At 34.8% G+C, this 14,845-nt stretch overlaps 1 protein-coding gene and 1 long non-coding RNA gene across 51 annotated transcripts in view; one reads left to right on the top strand and one right to left on the bottom strand.

The window, feature by feature from the left end:
- The window catches only part of si:ch211-285f17.1, a 288,027-nt gene that overhangs the window by 50,215 nt on the left and 222,967 nt on the right, over positions 1 to 14,845 (bottom strand). For all 50 annotated transcript variants that reach the window (XM_087309215.1, XM_087309218.1, XM_087309237.1 and 47 more), the window contains one exon: positions 2,696 to 3,429. In XM_087309215.1, the coding sequence (XP_087165341.1) occupies positions 2,696 to 3,429 (734 nt within the window). The remainder of the gene's footprint in view (positions 1 to 2,695; positions 3,430 to 14,845) is intronic.
- The window catches only part of LOC147831003 (uncharacterized), a 63,640-nt gene that overhangs the window by 41,063 nt on the left and 7,732 nt on the right, over positions 1 to 14,845 (top strand). The window lies entirely within an intron of this gene.

The raw sequence follows: 14,845 nt of genomic DNA, 5'->3' as shown, positions 1-14,845 counted from the left end.
AAGCGATCATTTGGACGTAATCTGTACCTGAAACTAAAATTCAGAACTTAAAACTTTTAAATGTTTACACTGATGTCCTGCAAACAAGCATTCAGCTACCTAATACTTTTTTATTCCTCCTTAAAAACTCTTTTCTATCTGTTTCTTATGAAGCCATGTAAGGTGGCCGATAGAGCTTAACGCACTGCAGTTTAAGAAAGCATATGCCATTTCAAAAACACCAGCAAATACAGAAACGATCTTCATCAATTTGACAGCATGCGTGTATCAAATTGGTCACAACACAAACAACTGAAGAAAAGTGCAGCAAATCACAACACTTGCAAATATCCACGTAACACAACATAAATGTTTTAAGGTGACCCAAAAACATGAAGGGCCCCACGGGATATAGATGTGTTATTATGCTGTGACTGTTGCTCAGTGTAGTGATTGGTGGTCTTTGAAAGGTGAGTTGTTTTCGCTTAATATCCTGATTACACGATATAACGACACATCCATGGCTGTTTCTCAATTCCAAGAACGCAGAGAACGGACTTGTGTTCTTGTGGAGACCGGTCTTGCCAGATGTCCTCGGGAAGACCACGAGAACAGAGAACGCGTCCTGTGAGAAATTAGATGCTGCGTTCTTCCTGATGGTCACGTGACCTTTACTTATTTAAATATTACAGCATTCATACAACGATTTATTGTTTTTCCCATTTTCAAAATATATACTCTGCATAAAGACCTTACAAATATAGTTGCAAAATATAAATAAAACAGATTTTAATATTAATTTCAGCAAATAAACACTCTTTTTTCATTCCTTTATTTAGATGTTCATTGTGATGTTTATTTTCACCGTTTTATTTAGGGAAACTCCTGTGATAAATAAGTTCTGTCTCTGAACTTTAATAATGAATATATATACAATGCCGCGCTTCCCACCTCAAGTCACGATGACTTCTGGCACTTCTAGAGTGAGTTGGGTGTGCAAGTCTGCATCGGTGCATCCTCGATATCAAGAACACCTCTGGGAACTTTCACGAGTCCTCCGTTCTTACGGTCTTGAGTACTGGAACTGATCTGATCTCGATACATGAGAACACCAGGATGCAAGATTGCTAAAGAACGCATATTGAGAAACAGCCCCTATCTCAGTGTCCGTCATGTTTTTGGGTCCCCTTGAAACATTTTCGTTGTGTTACGTGCATATTTGCAAATGCTGTGACCAATTTGCTGCGCGTTTCTTCAGTTGTTTGTGTCGTGACCAATTTGCAACCAATTTTTCTGTCAAATTGATGAAGATCGTTTCTTTATTTGCTGTTGTTTTTACAATTGCATGTGCTTTCTAAAATTACAGCGCGTTAAGCTCTCTCGGCCACCATTGGTCATGCCACACACATTCTGTATAAAAAAAAAGGGACTTTTTTTCTCTCTCTGAATTGTGTAATATGACGTCCCATTTTCTAGTTAATAAGACAAAAATGCAATATATAGTCTTAAGCCTTATATCTCACAATTTTAAATTCTTAAAATTAACAACTGTGTTATAAAGTGATGTGAAAGTCAGAATTGCACATTTACATCTCATAATTCTGACTACAACATGCATTCGTGAGTTTATATCTCGGAAATACATTGGAATTTTGAAATGAAAAACTAAAAATGCGAGAAGTTAGAATTGTGACATAAAACGTCCCATTTATTACTGCCTTTGTTTTGTTTTTTTTGTTTTTTTTCCATATTTTGTTGATAACATTTTGAACAACATTTTTACTTTAAATGTTCATACTGTACAGGACAATAGAAACATTCAAAACCCTTAACTTGTCAGAGAAAATGATTAATATATTAATTTAAAGTTTTTAGGTACTGTACAAGCTGTGCCTCATTCATCCATTATCATACAACACTGCAGGTTTGCTCTTTCTGTGCCAATGCACACAATGTTTAAACCACTTTTTCTTTGCTCTACAAGATAATCTAAGAAACATCTGTCCTGCATGTGCTTTGCTCGGTTAAAACAGTTTAACATGTTTACTCTGTGTATTGACTGTCCTCTACTGCAAAGTGCAGAGCCAAGTACAATAAATCTGACTAACAGCGCACATACAAAGGGTACGTATGCATAAATAGGGTTAATAAAAAATAAAATAAAATAAAAATAAAAAATAATTAGTTTACCACTGCCTATGACACTGATGCCATTGTCCATCACGAAGGTTCACATTAGACATCAATGCCCAATTGGTCAACATCGCCCATCCCAACTGTAGTTAAATTTTGAACATCAAATGTCGACAGAGCAGAAATCAAGCTCCCATAATGCAATTCACAACCGTAAATAAACGGAAAACACTTATGAAACACAAAATACGGAAACTACTAATTAACAGATATTTTTTACAGTGTAGACTCAATGTCTTTATTATTATTATTATTTGTATTTTTGAATTCAAACCAACCTAAAAAGTTTTTTTCAAGCCAAAATAATATACACAAACATAATAATAATGGCTGCTAGTATTTAGACAAGACACAGTCGATGGGTTTTGGATGCGGTTAGGAAATGTAATGATGCAGAGAAGGACAACGAACCGATGCAGAGTTAGAAAATGAACAAGTCATGGGTGCTAATATATCCTGGGATGGACCGTTTGTTATTTTCATGCTTGGAAAGCCCAGTTTGCTCCTGAATAAATGAACTTACCGTGTTTGAGGGTCTGTCGGGGGCGCCAGAGGATTGTGAACCTGAAGATCGGGGGTGGCTGGAGACCCCATTCCCCCTCTTGCCTTTACCATGGCATCCATAGGAGGAGCCTCCTTCCGAAATGATTGTCTAACAGGTGAAGCCCTTTCCAGAGTCATGGAGCTCTGCGGTTGGACCGTATGGATGTCCACCATTCTCATCTCACCCATTCGGTGCGGGGAAGGGGGCGGGGTTTTGGAGCCAAGCATGGGGAGTTGGCTATTCCTGCTTTTCTGTCGGAAGAGATGGTCTGGGGGCTCCAAGGGAACGCTGGGGTTGCTGTAAGAGCGCATGGTAGCACGGTGGTAGGCGTGGTCTACTGTGTCAGGGGGCGGGGCATGGTGAAGTAACATATAAGGGTCGGCGTAATGACTTTCAGCTCTGGTGTTCAGAGACATGGTCTTCGCAGCTACATCCTCGTCAGGTTTGACATCCCGCCGCTCCAAGATGGCACTCGGGCAGGGGGAGGATGCTCGGGCAGGGGCTGGGAGTGTGTGTCCGGCTCGCTCACGTGGCATTGTGGCAACACCTCCACCTGGGTTTCGCGGGCCAAAGGGAATTCGAGATGGAGAGGGAGGCATCCCGTGAGGTGTAGTGGGTGACATGGAGCCTTGCATGTGGGGGGGTGGAGGACCCATTGGGGGGTTCCGGAGTGGGTGACCATCCCGTCCAGCAAATATCATTTCCCTGTGAACCTGAACGAGAGAAAATGGATGTAAGATTTCACTGTATATGAGAAAAAATGTGAAAAACAGCTGAAATTAAAGAGCTTTGTCTAGTCTAAAGTGGTTTTTGGGTCTCCCTGACCTATATAGAAATCTGATACATGGAAATATAAATATAGGTTGTAATTAGATATAGGTTGTATATTTGTGTTTATACAAACGTTTTGTCTGGTTCTCGAATCTGACTGGCTGATATTTCACAATAACAGCATTTGTACAGCCTCTTCACCCTTGTGTATTATTCCACCCACATGACAAGATAACAATACAGACAAATATTGCAACTGTTGGACAACATAATGTACTTGTAAGGCTTTTTTAGGCAAGAATGTAGTTGTTTAGATTGCAACTATGCAGTTTATTTATAAGGATAGTGCCTATTTTAAATATTTCGGTGGTGTGTTGCAGCTGGAATAGCATTCGCTGTGAAAAACATATGCAGATTCTTAAATATTAAGTATAAAGGTACTAAGTTGAGGGAAAATGAATGAATGAATGAATAAATGTATTTCAGAGTTACAGCATGTCGACGGCCATCAGCCTGCCATACTGACCAGAACAACACGACGGTTGCGCCACACGATGGCGACAGAGACTGCATAATAAGTCTTAGAGGCGAAAGACTCAGCATTTTCTTTTTTGTACACACCACACTTTTTGTTTGCGTTTATCGTCAGCGTTTTTTGAGATGTTTTTTTCTGGATTCAAACACAAAAGTGATTTTCAAAACAAAAGATTGCCAATCTGATTGGTTGAGAAAGTTTTGACGTTTGCGAGTTGGTGTGCATGATCACATTGGCACCCTTTATTTAGTCACAAGGCGTTGAACGTCGACGGAAGACGCGAGCAAAAAGCGTCCCGGTGACTAAAGGCACTCAACATGCAGCCTCGAGCCACTGCACGCCTCCCACCTGTGCCAATATACAGATATACCGTAATGCTATTCGTGTGATAATGCTCATTTATACAGTTGAAGTTATTATTATTATTATTATTATTATTAGCCCCCTTCGAATTTTTTTCTTTTTTTAAATATTTTACAAATGATGTTTAACAAAGCAACAACGGTCGCGCCACAAGATGGCTACAGAGACTGCATAATAAGTCATTAGAGGAGAAAAACTCAGCGATCAAATCATTATAAAAGGTAAGTGACATTCTAAGTCAATCTCTTTCTTTTTTTTGTTGAAGTGCTGTATTTATACTATAGTAATTTGGTAGGGTTTGCTTTGCTTTGGCTTTTTCGGGGCTAATTATTGTGATCTCCCGATTGCAACAGAAATACTTGGAAATCTCTGTAGACTGATGGCATTTCATGCCGTTCAGCCTTACAACTTTAAAATGTGAGCAAAATCACCTGTTTTGTCATCACTTTAGACATTACGCTAGAGAATCATTCAAATACTAGCTCTAAAGTGACTTTTGTGAAGTAGCAACGGTTTCTACTGTTCTGACGTCAACTGCAGATGTGAATGAATGGCGGAAGAAAGTAGTTCCTTGTACAAAAGGATTTTTGAGACAGTTTCACAGTATGTCTGATAATATTTTTTCTTCTGGAGAAAGTCTAATTTGTTTTATTTCAGCTAGAATAAAAGCAGTTTTAAAATTTTTAAACACCATTTTAGGGTCAAAGTTATTACCCCCTTTAAGCTATATATTTTTTTCTCTATAGTCTACAGAACAAACCATCGTAACACAATAACTTGCCTAATTACCCTAACCTGCCTAGTTAACCTAATTAACCTAGTTAAGCCTTTAAATGTCACTTTAAGCTGTGTAGAACTGTCTTGAAAAATATCTAGTCAAATATTATTTACTGTCATCATGACAAAAATAAAATAAATCAGTTATTAGAAATGAGTTATTAAAACTGATGTTTAGAAATGTGCTGAAAAAAAGTCTTCTCTCGTTTAAACAGATATTGGGGTACAAATAAATAAGCAGTCTAATAATTCAGGGGGGCTCTAATAATTCTGACTTCAACTGGAGGTGAAATCCAAATATGAACTTATTTAAACAGATTTCTATGCGGGAACCTTAGGGTGGTTAAATTATTAAAATACTAGTACATATTTTGAATTAGATTTGTATTTATATGTTCAGTTTTGTAATTTTAGTGCAAAATATTTAAGGTTTTTAAATTAAGCTTTTTATTTAATACTTACTGCATATTTGAATTCAGCTGTATTCCAGTAAACTAAACCAGGTTTCAGTCATGTTGGTTAAAACAACACTGACAAGTACACACACACACACAAAAGACACCAAATGCAATCCTTATAGTTCTGGTTTATTCTAGAAAGTCTTTTCTGTTCAGTCACCAGAGTGAGAATGAAAGAAGCGTTACATTTCCATCTCACATGTGAAAAGGAAGGGCTGAAACAGGTCAAATAAAGAAACACAGGGGATTTTTTTTCCTGCTTGGTTGGTTCAAATAATATATCATTGTGCTCCAGCTAAATTCAGAGCACCTGTAATATGTGCTGGTTTTAAAACATGCAGCACACATGGCCTGCCTGACACGACCTGACCACCCAAGAAGGTCCCCAAAGTAGACTAATCACACTAATGCGCTTCAGATGGAAACTAATATTCTGGGAGAAAAAAAAATACAAGTATGTGTGTGTCTGAGACAGAGTCTGGGTGGATAGGGTTTGTGTACATTCCACAATGTAATTAAAAGGAAGAAGTGGGTATAGAATTGCAGTAAACAGATTCATTTGTCAATAAGTTATGCTACTGGGTTACCACAATCTACTAAAAGCAAAATATGGACTAATATGCGACAAACAAACATCCATTTCTTTCAGAATTAATTAGAATAATTATAATAATAGTTTATTTTTATATAGCACCTTTAAAACTTAATTTTCATAGTACTTTACACAAAAAAGATACAGATACAGTTGAAGTCAGAATTATTAGCTCCCCTTTAATTTTTTTTTTTTCTTATTTAAATATTTCCCAAATGATTTTTAACAGAGCAAGGACATTTTCAGAGTATGTCTGATAATATTTTTTCTTATGGAGAAAGTCTTATTTGTTTTATTCCGGCTAGAAAAAAAGCAGTTTTTAATTTTTTTATGAACCATTTTAAGGTCAGAATTATTACCCCCCTTTTAGACTGTCTACAGAACAAACCATCGTTATACAATAACTTGCCTAATTACCCAACCTGCCTAGTTAACCTAATTAACCTAGTGAAGCCTTTAAATGTAACTTTAAGCTGTATAGAAGGGTCTTGAAAAAAATGTAATCATAATACCAACACAATCTCACTGCAATTCGTAACTTTTTCATTTAGTGGCTAATTCGTATTCGTAATTCGTAATTTAGTACAATTTGCTTATCCCCCAATGACGGTTGGGGTTAGGGGTGGGGTCAGGTGCCACGCCTCCTTTTTAAAATCGTACCATTTCGTACGACTGAACTCGTACGAATTCGTACGAATTAGCCACTAAACTGGCAAAACATAAAATACTTACGTTTTCTCGTGAGATCAGGCTGATAATACTGTCATTATGGCAAAGAAAAAATAAATCAGTTATTAGAAATTAGTTTTTAACACTATTATGATTAGAAATGTGTTTAAAAAAGTTTCTCTCTGTTAAACAGAAATTGGAGAAAAAAATAAACAGGGGGGCTATATAATTCCAATAATATCTGGATGCAGCCTTTATGATCCAAGCTGAGATTGCATTACTCAGCGATGCAATGTCAGACACAATGCACTCAAATGGAGCTAGTGCCGTCACTGTGAGGGGTATGGTTAGGGTAGGGCTTAAGTGAGACCAATGAAAAGCATTGGATGCAGCTCAGATTGCACTACACCAGGTCTGCATCCAGACCCCTCTCAATAATTCTGACTTCAACTGTATATAAATATAAACAGTTTAGAGTAACAGTAAAGTAACAGTAAATATTTAAATATCTAGTAACAAAACAAACCAACAGGTGCAGATTTAACCATTAAGCAAGGTAAGCGGCTGCTTAGGGGCCCAAGAAATATGAGGGGCCCCAAATAAATACCTAGTATAAATGATACCTATAAATTATATATAACATTGTTGAAAGAATTTTAGAGAAGATTTTTCAACACTTTTCAAAACATAATAACTCATCTCTAATAACTGTTTTATTTTATCTTTGCCATGATGACAGTAAATAGTATTTGACTAGATATTTTTCAAGACACTTCTATACAGCTTAAAGTGACATTTAAAGGCTTATTTAGGTTATTAGGTTAACTAGGCAGGTAAGGGTAATTAGGCAAGCTATTGTATAAAGATGGTTTGTTCTGTAGACTATCGGAAAAATATATAGCTTAAAAGGGCTAATCATTGTGACCTTAAATTGTTCTTTAAAAATGTGAAACTGCTTTTATTCTAGCCGAAATAAAAAAATAAGACTTTCTCCAGAAGAAAAAATATTATCAGACATACTGTGAAAACTTCCTTGCTCTGTTAAACATCATTTGGGAAATAATTGAAAAAGAAAAACATTTAAAGGGGGTTTAATAATTCTGATTTCAACTGTACATTTGCTTCTTGGAATTTATCTGTCATGTGCAACAGATATGAGAAAAGTCCAATTTGTGAAATACAAACTTCCAACAAAGAAAAAGAAAGTAAGAAATGTGACATAAAAAGTTGCAAATAACTGTTTTGCAAAATAACAGAGTGCTAGAAAAAAGTAAAGCCAAAAACCAACAACAATGAAACAAACTACTGAGACATTTAAACACTTCAAGTGCAACAGGAGCAAATAAAAGATTCCCAATCGGTGCTTCAGAATGCAGAACTTCACGCCTGAGGATACTGAACAGACAAACTCAGATGTATGTGGCTCCAAACTCAACAATGAGGAGCAACAGGAAAAACCATATGACTTGACAGATGAATAGAATTCAGAGAGAGAGAGGGAGAAATAAGAACTGGTTTTGAGTGAAACTACACGTGTACTTTTTTTCAGAGCGTAAAATAACAGGAAACAAAAAAGCCATTCAGACTTTTCCATCACCTCAGGCCCAATTTCATTTTGCACAAAGCCTGATTTTTATTTACTTCTCCAAGATTTTTCATCAGTAACCCATTTAAAGCAAAAGTTCCTAAATCAAATCAGCTGATGTTTCTCTTTGGATGCAGTTCCTTATGAAGGGAAATCAGTTTGGAAGCTGAGTTATTGTCTGACTGCCTCTGCGTCATCCAAAAGTAGAAAACAAACAAACTGAGATGTACGGAAGAAACAGACCAGAGCATTCCTTTAAGCCAAAGAGCTTTTTAGAATAATAGAAAGACGACAAAATAATGTACTTTGGTTGAAAGTGTTGCCCTGCCTCTGTGTATGCCAAACAATGAGAGCTTTGTGCAGGTTGAGTCAGAGCTCAGGCTACACCCAGAACAGGTCAAACTTCCAAATCTGTATCTACTTTTTACACCAGCATACTGTTGTGCTGCGTCGTATTACTATGGTAGTGAATGCTATCAATAAACATGCAGTTCAGTCACTGAGTTTACCTCTTTACACGTGTTCAGTACAACATGTAAACAAAAAATATATATAAATAATAAACTAAATGTGCCTCTAATTCAGCTGTAATTCAGGTCTGTGTTTGTACTAGAGTAATGTGATATAAGAACTGTTTTCTATTTAAACATAATTTGAAATTAAAGGGCACCTATTATGCAACATTTACTTTTACAAAATGTTTATGTGTAAATGTTTGTTGAAAGTGTGTTTACACAACCACCTTGTTTTAATAAAAAAAACACCCACCTATTTTTTTTAACTCCATAAAACAAAAGGAGTCTCTCAGACACGCTGTTTGAAGAAATGGTGGATTGTGATGTCACAAGCGGTAAACAATGCTGGAAATGACTTTCTAGAACTGCCCAGTTGACCATCATTGCTGCACTGATATACTGTACAGCCATATTGCAGTGCTACTAGTGTTACGTTGTGTATGTACAACTGTTTGATGGTATAAGTATGTAAATACACAATAAAATCAACCACGGAGTGTCTCAAAACTCTTTTGAATGAGGAACTATTTTTTTCCCCTATGAATTCCTTTCGTCACTATTTTAATTATTTCCTTAACCTCTTACAAACCAAATTATGTTTCTTTCAGAAAAAATTTAAAAGTACATTTCCCTTGTTCTTAAGGGCTTCATAAATGAGAACACATAAAAAAAAAAATACAAATTTCCATAACCTTTAACAGATCTTTTTGTTTGTCCATTTCAATGAACATCAGGTCAAAACAGCTGTACTTTGAAACAATATACCAACATGAAATTAAATATAAATTGATGCAAATTGTTGATCTTTACTTGAAGTTTCTTTTGAAGGTTACAAACCTGAACAATATAACATTTTAACTTTAATTTTTAGTTTTTTGTTATATAAACTGCACTGTGCAGACAGACTTGAAAAAGGAAAAATGTCCACCCAAAAACAAAAATGCTGTCATCATTTACTCTCTGATTTAGTTGCATATTTCACAGTTGCATTTACTCTCACTGTGTCATTGCATGTGTACAAACTAGCCAACTACACTCTAAAATATTGTCCAACAACACTGCTCAAAAAGTAGCCCTGTGTATCCTTACCTGGACACTTAACAGCTATTAAGAACAACAGCTGCCATAAATATATATACAGTAGCTTAAAATAGCCTGATGTAAAACTAAAGTGACTTTCCCTGTACATTATCGACAATGATATAGACTTTATTTACAGCCTGCTAACTGTACAAACGTTGACAAAAAGCACATGATTGTTCAAGTATTTTTCTGTGGTATTTGATTAAAAGATCAAAGTGACGTTACAGTAACGTTACCACATGATCGAAAGTGGACAAGTGACTTTAGCCTAATCTCTTTTAAATGCAAGATTTACACAGGAATGTGTCTCTTGCTTACCTGTGATCCAATCGAATAAAAATGCATCTAATTACTCAATATAAACATGACACCAATCATGTTTACATCGCTGATTCTCTCTGTCCAATCCAAGTTCACCATTTTTGCCATCCCCATGGTAAGCTAAATAACTAACCCCCCCCCCAGCATCCGCACAAAGTTGCAACACTGATGCAAATACTATCAACACTGTCTGCTCCTACATTTCCGCAAATTTTACCCTCTCTCTTGCGGGAACAAAGCTTTATTTTCTCATAACCTCTCCCATCTGCGAATTAGGGGGTATAGTACTATAAATAAGACTTTGCCAGTGTGGTTCCTTATCACAACTGTTCAAGATGGCCAAAAGATTATCTGCTGCGAGGGCCTTGCAATTGATTGTGGAAGAAAGAGGGGCTTCTGATGATGATGATGACCATGACCATGGTGGGTACAATAATAAAAGCACATTAATTCATCAATACGATCTAACAAAGGTAAAGAGGAAAAATGAACCATGTTTGCAGTGCATATGGCTTGTAATTGGGATTAAGTAAACTTTTGTTGAGTAATGTAACACAAAATTGTTTGATAGTGTTAATTTGTAAAGCCAAAATTCTAGCTGGTCCACCAGACCCATGAACACTGGCTGAGTAACCAAAATACGAACACCACACAAGGGTTAAATCAAGAAGCCACCCATCGCGTGTTTGTGAGGATGAATGAATCTTGGGTTGACCAAGGCCACCTTGCCATAATATTGTATACATTTGCAAATGCTTTTATAAATTCTAAACCACATAACTGGTCAAACAATGTGTCAATTAACCCATTTGATCAATTATAAATTGATGGCAATGTTTTTCACATGTGTTGGTGCGATACTTTGTAGTGTGCAATTTAACACAATTGCCTCTAGGAGTCGCCAATAGAAATAAATTAAAACACACACAAGAAATGCATGTACGCCACACATGAAGTTGGCGTGGACCAACGCACATTCTCACGATAATTTCATCGTTATTACATCCAAACGTGAGCGTAAAACCTGGTGTGCGCAAAGTTTTTCTGCGTACGCAGTGTTGATGCATGTCCCCAGGTCACCAGTTTAAGCAGACTTTGCAGTATTTCTCTGGCTTTGATTGATTGGGAGGCAGAAAGTTGCTCTCCAGATGTTACCTGAGCAACACTGCGTGAGTAACATGAAAGTTCTTGCCTGTCTCTGCATTCTCAGCTCTTCATTACCTTAAAAGGTAGAGAATCTGTTGGAGGAAGGCTGACTCAAAATATTAAACCTGTGATAAAAAAAAGAAATCAAAAGACGGTGGAATGTGAACATTTGGTTTGAATTTGGCCCAAGATGACTTAAGGACAACTTCTGATTCCCTCCTTTTTCCACTCGTTTTTTTCTCTTTCACATATAACATGCTGCAAAATCTTTATTCACCTAAAAGTCTGACTGTAAAATAAAAAAGGGTATTGATCACTTTAGATATTGTTTTTGCACAGAATAAACAGTAAAGTGGATCAAATGTCATGTCAACGTTGTTTGAGATTAGTTTGAGCTTACATTTACTGCAGAGAGCTGAAGTCAGACTGCATTGATTTTTATGAGTCTGTTTCAAGTTAAGAGCCGTCTGTAAACTGTGCACAGTCACGTTGAACTATAATCCGCTTGCTGTTTTAATAGACTGGTACAAAGACACACATAGCTGCATGTATATATATGTGTGTGTGTGTGTGTGTGCGTGTGTGTGTGTGTGTGTGTGTGTGCTCAGACATATGTGTGTGTGTGTTTAGGTATGGATTCCAAATCGGATCTACTGTTCCAACAATCTCATTAAGTCGCTTAAATATTCTGGACATTGAACAAAAAGACATTTGTTTCATACAAAAACACATTTTAAGGCTAAAACAGCAGGGCAATACAAAGAAATGTTTGCATTTATGCATTGTGTTAGGCTTATCACTTTTAAACTTTTTGATATATATTTTTTTTATTAAATTAAACAAATGTTTAATTTAATACAGTTTTTAATTTATTTAATGTTTATAGTAAATATAATTTTTTTATTTAATATTTTTTTCCCTATTATACTTTTTCTGTTTTGTGATGACTGGATGTTCTTGCATAATAAACTAATTAATTAATAAATTAAATTATAAATGCATTTATGCACCCTATGTTTCATATCATTAAAAAAAATGTTACATGCTTAATTTTTCCTATGTAAGTTTTAAGCATGAAAACAGCTAATTTAATTTAATTTAAGTTATTCTTTTTTCTGTTTTGTGATGACTGTATGTTATAGTTTTTTGCATAATAAACGAATTAATTATGTAATCAATTCATGAATAAAAGTTTCCGTTTATTTTTTTTATGTTTGCACTTTGTTTTTATATCACTTTTTACAATTGTTATATATTTGATATTTATTTGTAAGTTTTAAGCAACAAAGAGTTCACTTTATTTTTTAAATAATTAAATTAAATTAATAATTTGTTTATTATACAAAAACTTTAATATTCAGTCGTCACAAGTATAATGGGGAAATTTTTAATTATTTTAATTATAATTTAATTATATTTCATTAAGTTTTTAATTAAATTAAATTTAAAATGTAATTAAATAAAAAATCTTAAATGTAAAAAATATATTAAATTAAATAGTATGTTAAATTAAACATTTTATTAAATAAAAAAAAATTGTAATACATTTTTTATTTAATTTAACTTTTTTCTTCTTTTTCTTCTAATTCAATGTTTTTTTCTGTTTTGTGATGACTATTAATCAATTCATAAATACATGTTTAATTTTAAATTAAAGTATATTAAAATGTAATTAAATAAAATTTTAAATAAAATGTTAAAAATTTATTAAATTAATCTTTTTATTAAATAAAAAAAAATACAAATTGTGATACTATAATAAAAAAAATGAATTACTTATTTTCCCACCTTATTCAATGGCTTTTTCTGTTTTGTGATGAATATTAATTAATTAATTAATAAATAACTGTTAAATTGTATGCACCCTATTTTTATACCACTTTTAAAAATTGCTATATATTTGTATATTTTTGTAGTTGTAATGTTTAAGCAACAAAAAGTCCAATATATTATAAAAAACACTTTATTAAATTAAATTGATTCCATGTTGCATGTTAAATTTAATTTAGTTTAATTTATTTAATTTCCTGCATCATTCAATGGCTTTATATTTCATGATGCCTGTACATTAAAGTTCTTGCATGATAAACAAATAAATAAATATTTTAAAATAATTGTGCTTATTAAGCAGATTTTATAAGCTATTAAAATGCTCCAGACCTTTTCTTCCTCTCTCTGCCACAGAAACACACAAAAATGGTTTGTTTAAACAGGTGCAGTGTTTTCACTTTTTTTTTTTTTTGATTAGTCTATTAAGTCTGAATATCTTCATGCCTGCTTAAACAGAAAACAGCAGATTGTGTGTTTCTCTTTCTTTAAACTTGATATTTTTTAAAAACAATCAAAAGTATGTTTCAAAATGTAAACATTCTGTCAGAGTTAGTGGACAGAAAATATTCAATGTCAAGTCCCCACAAAGATTCCACCAAAACGTGTGTGCTTGCCCATAGGCGTGTGTTTAGTATAAGCTCTAGATGAAAGCACAATGTATCGCTCGTCCCCCGACACTCACAACATTAACAACTGTGGTCAAAACACCAGAGTGTGTGTACAGTGTTTGTGCATGTCCTTCATCGTGTGTGAGAGAGTGTGTGCGTGTCTGTGTGTGTGTGTTCAGCCCTCAAATCCACTTCCATATTTGAAAGACTGAAACAAACACAATTACACTGGGAGATTTGCAGGCGATCCTCCCTGCTGGATATATTTCCATATTTACACAATATGCCGTTTAGCCTGTCACGCTTGACAAAAACAAGTCAATAAACCATTAACCATGTGTCTTATTATGTTACATATCAACAGATAATTATGTCCTGACGTTTTTATGGCCATATTGATTCAGTCTCAGGTTTCGTGAACATATAAGCCATTGTTTATGGAGATCTGCTGCTGCGTGTTGATCCTGAATGTTTCCTTTTTCGACTGAAGGGAAGATGGAAGCAGAGGAATGACTTTCATGTGACATAAAAAGGCTGTGTTTATGATTTCCTGCTTTTCGATTGGCTGAGGAGAGATTGAAGTCATCTGCACTGTTTAATAGACGTTCATATTTGATCGCATTACTGAGGTATATACAGACCTGAATTACAGATGAACATGAGGGAAAAAATACTGTTTTATTTGTTGTATAGTTGTATCCGCTTGTTAAGTTTGACGTCACGCGAAGCGGCTTCCGGGTCCAAGCGCTCTATTCAACTGAATGGGGAGACTCATAAAATGGTAATAATAAACATTTACAAAGCGATTTAATACTTTCGAAAATCACGATCGCAATATATATGTCCATGCCTAAAATTCGATGGCCAAAAATTTAT

Source organism: Danio rerio, chromosome 24 (genome assembly GCF_052040795.2).
Source record: "Danio rerio strain M-AB ecotype USA chromosome 24, GRCz13ab, whole genome shotgun sequence".
Classification (NCBI taxonomy): domain Eukaryota; kingdom Metazoa; phylum Chordata; class Actinopteri; order Cypriniformes; family Danionidae; genus Danio; species Danio rerio.
The sequence above is the reverse complement of the archived record's forward strand: the minus strand, read 5'-3'. Positions and strand labels throughout refer to the sequence as shown.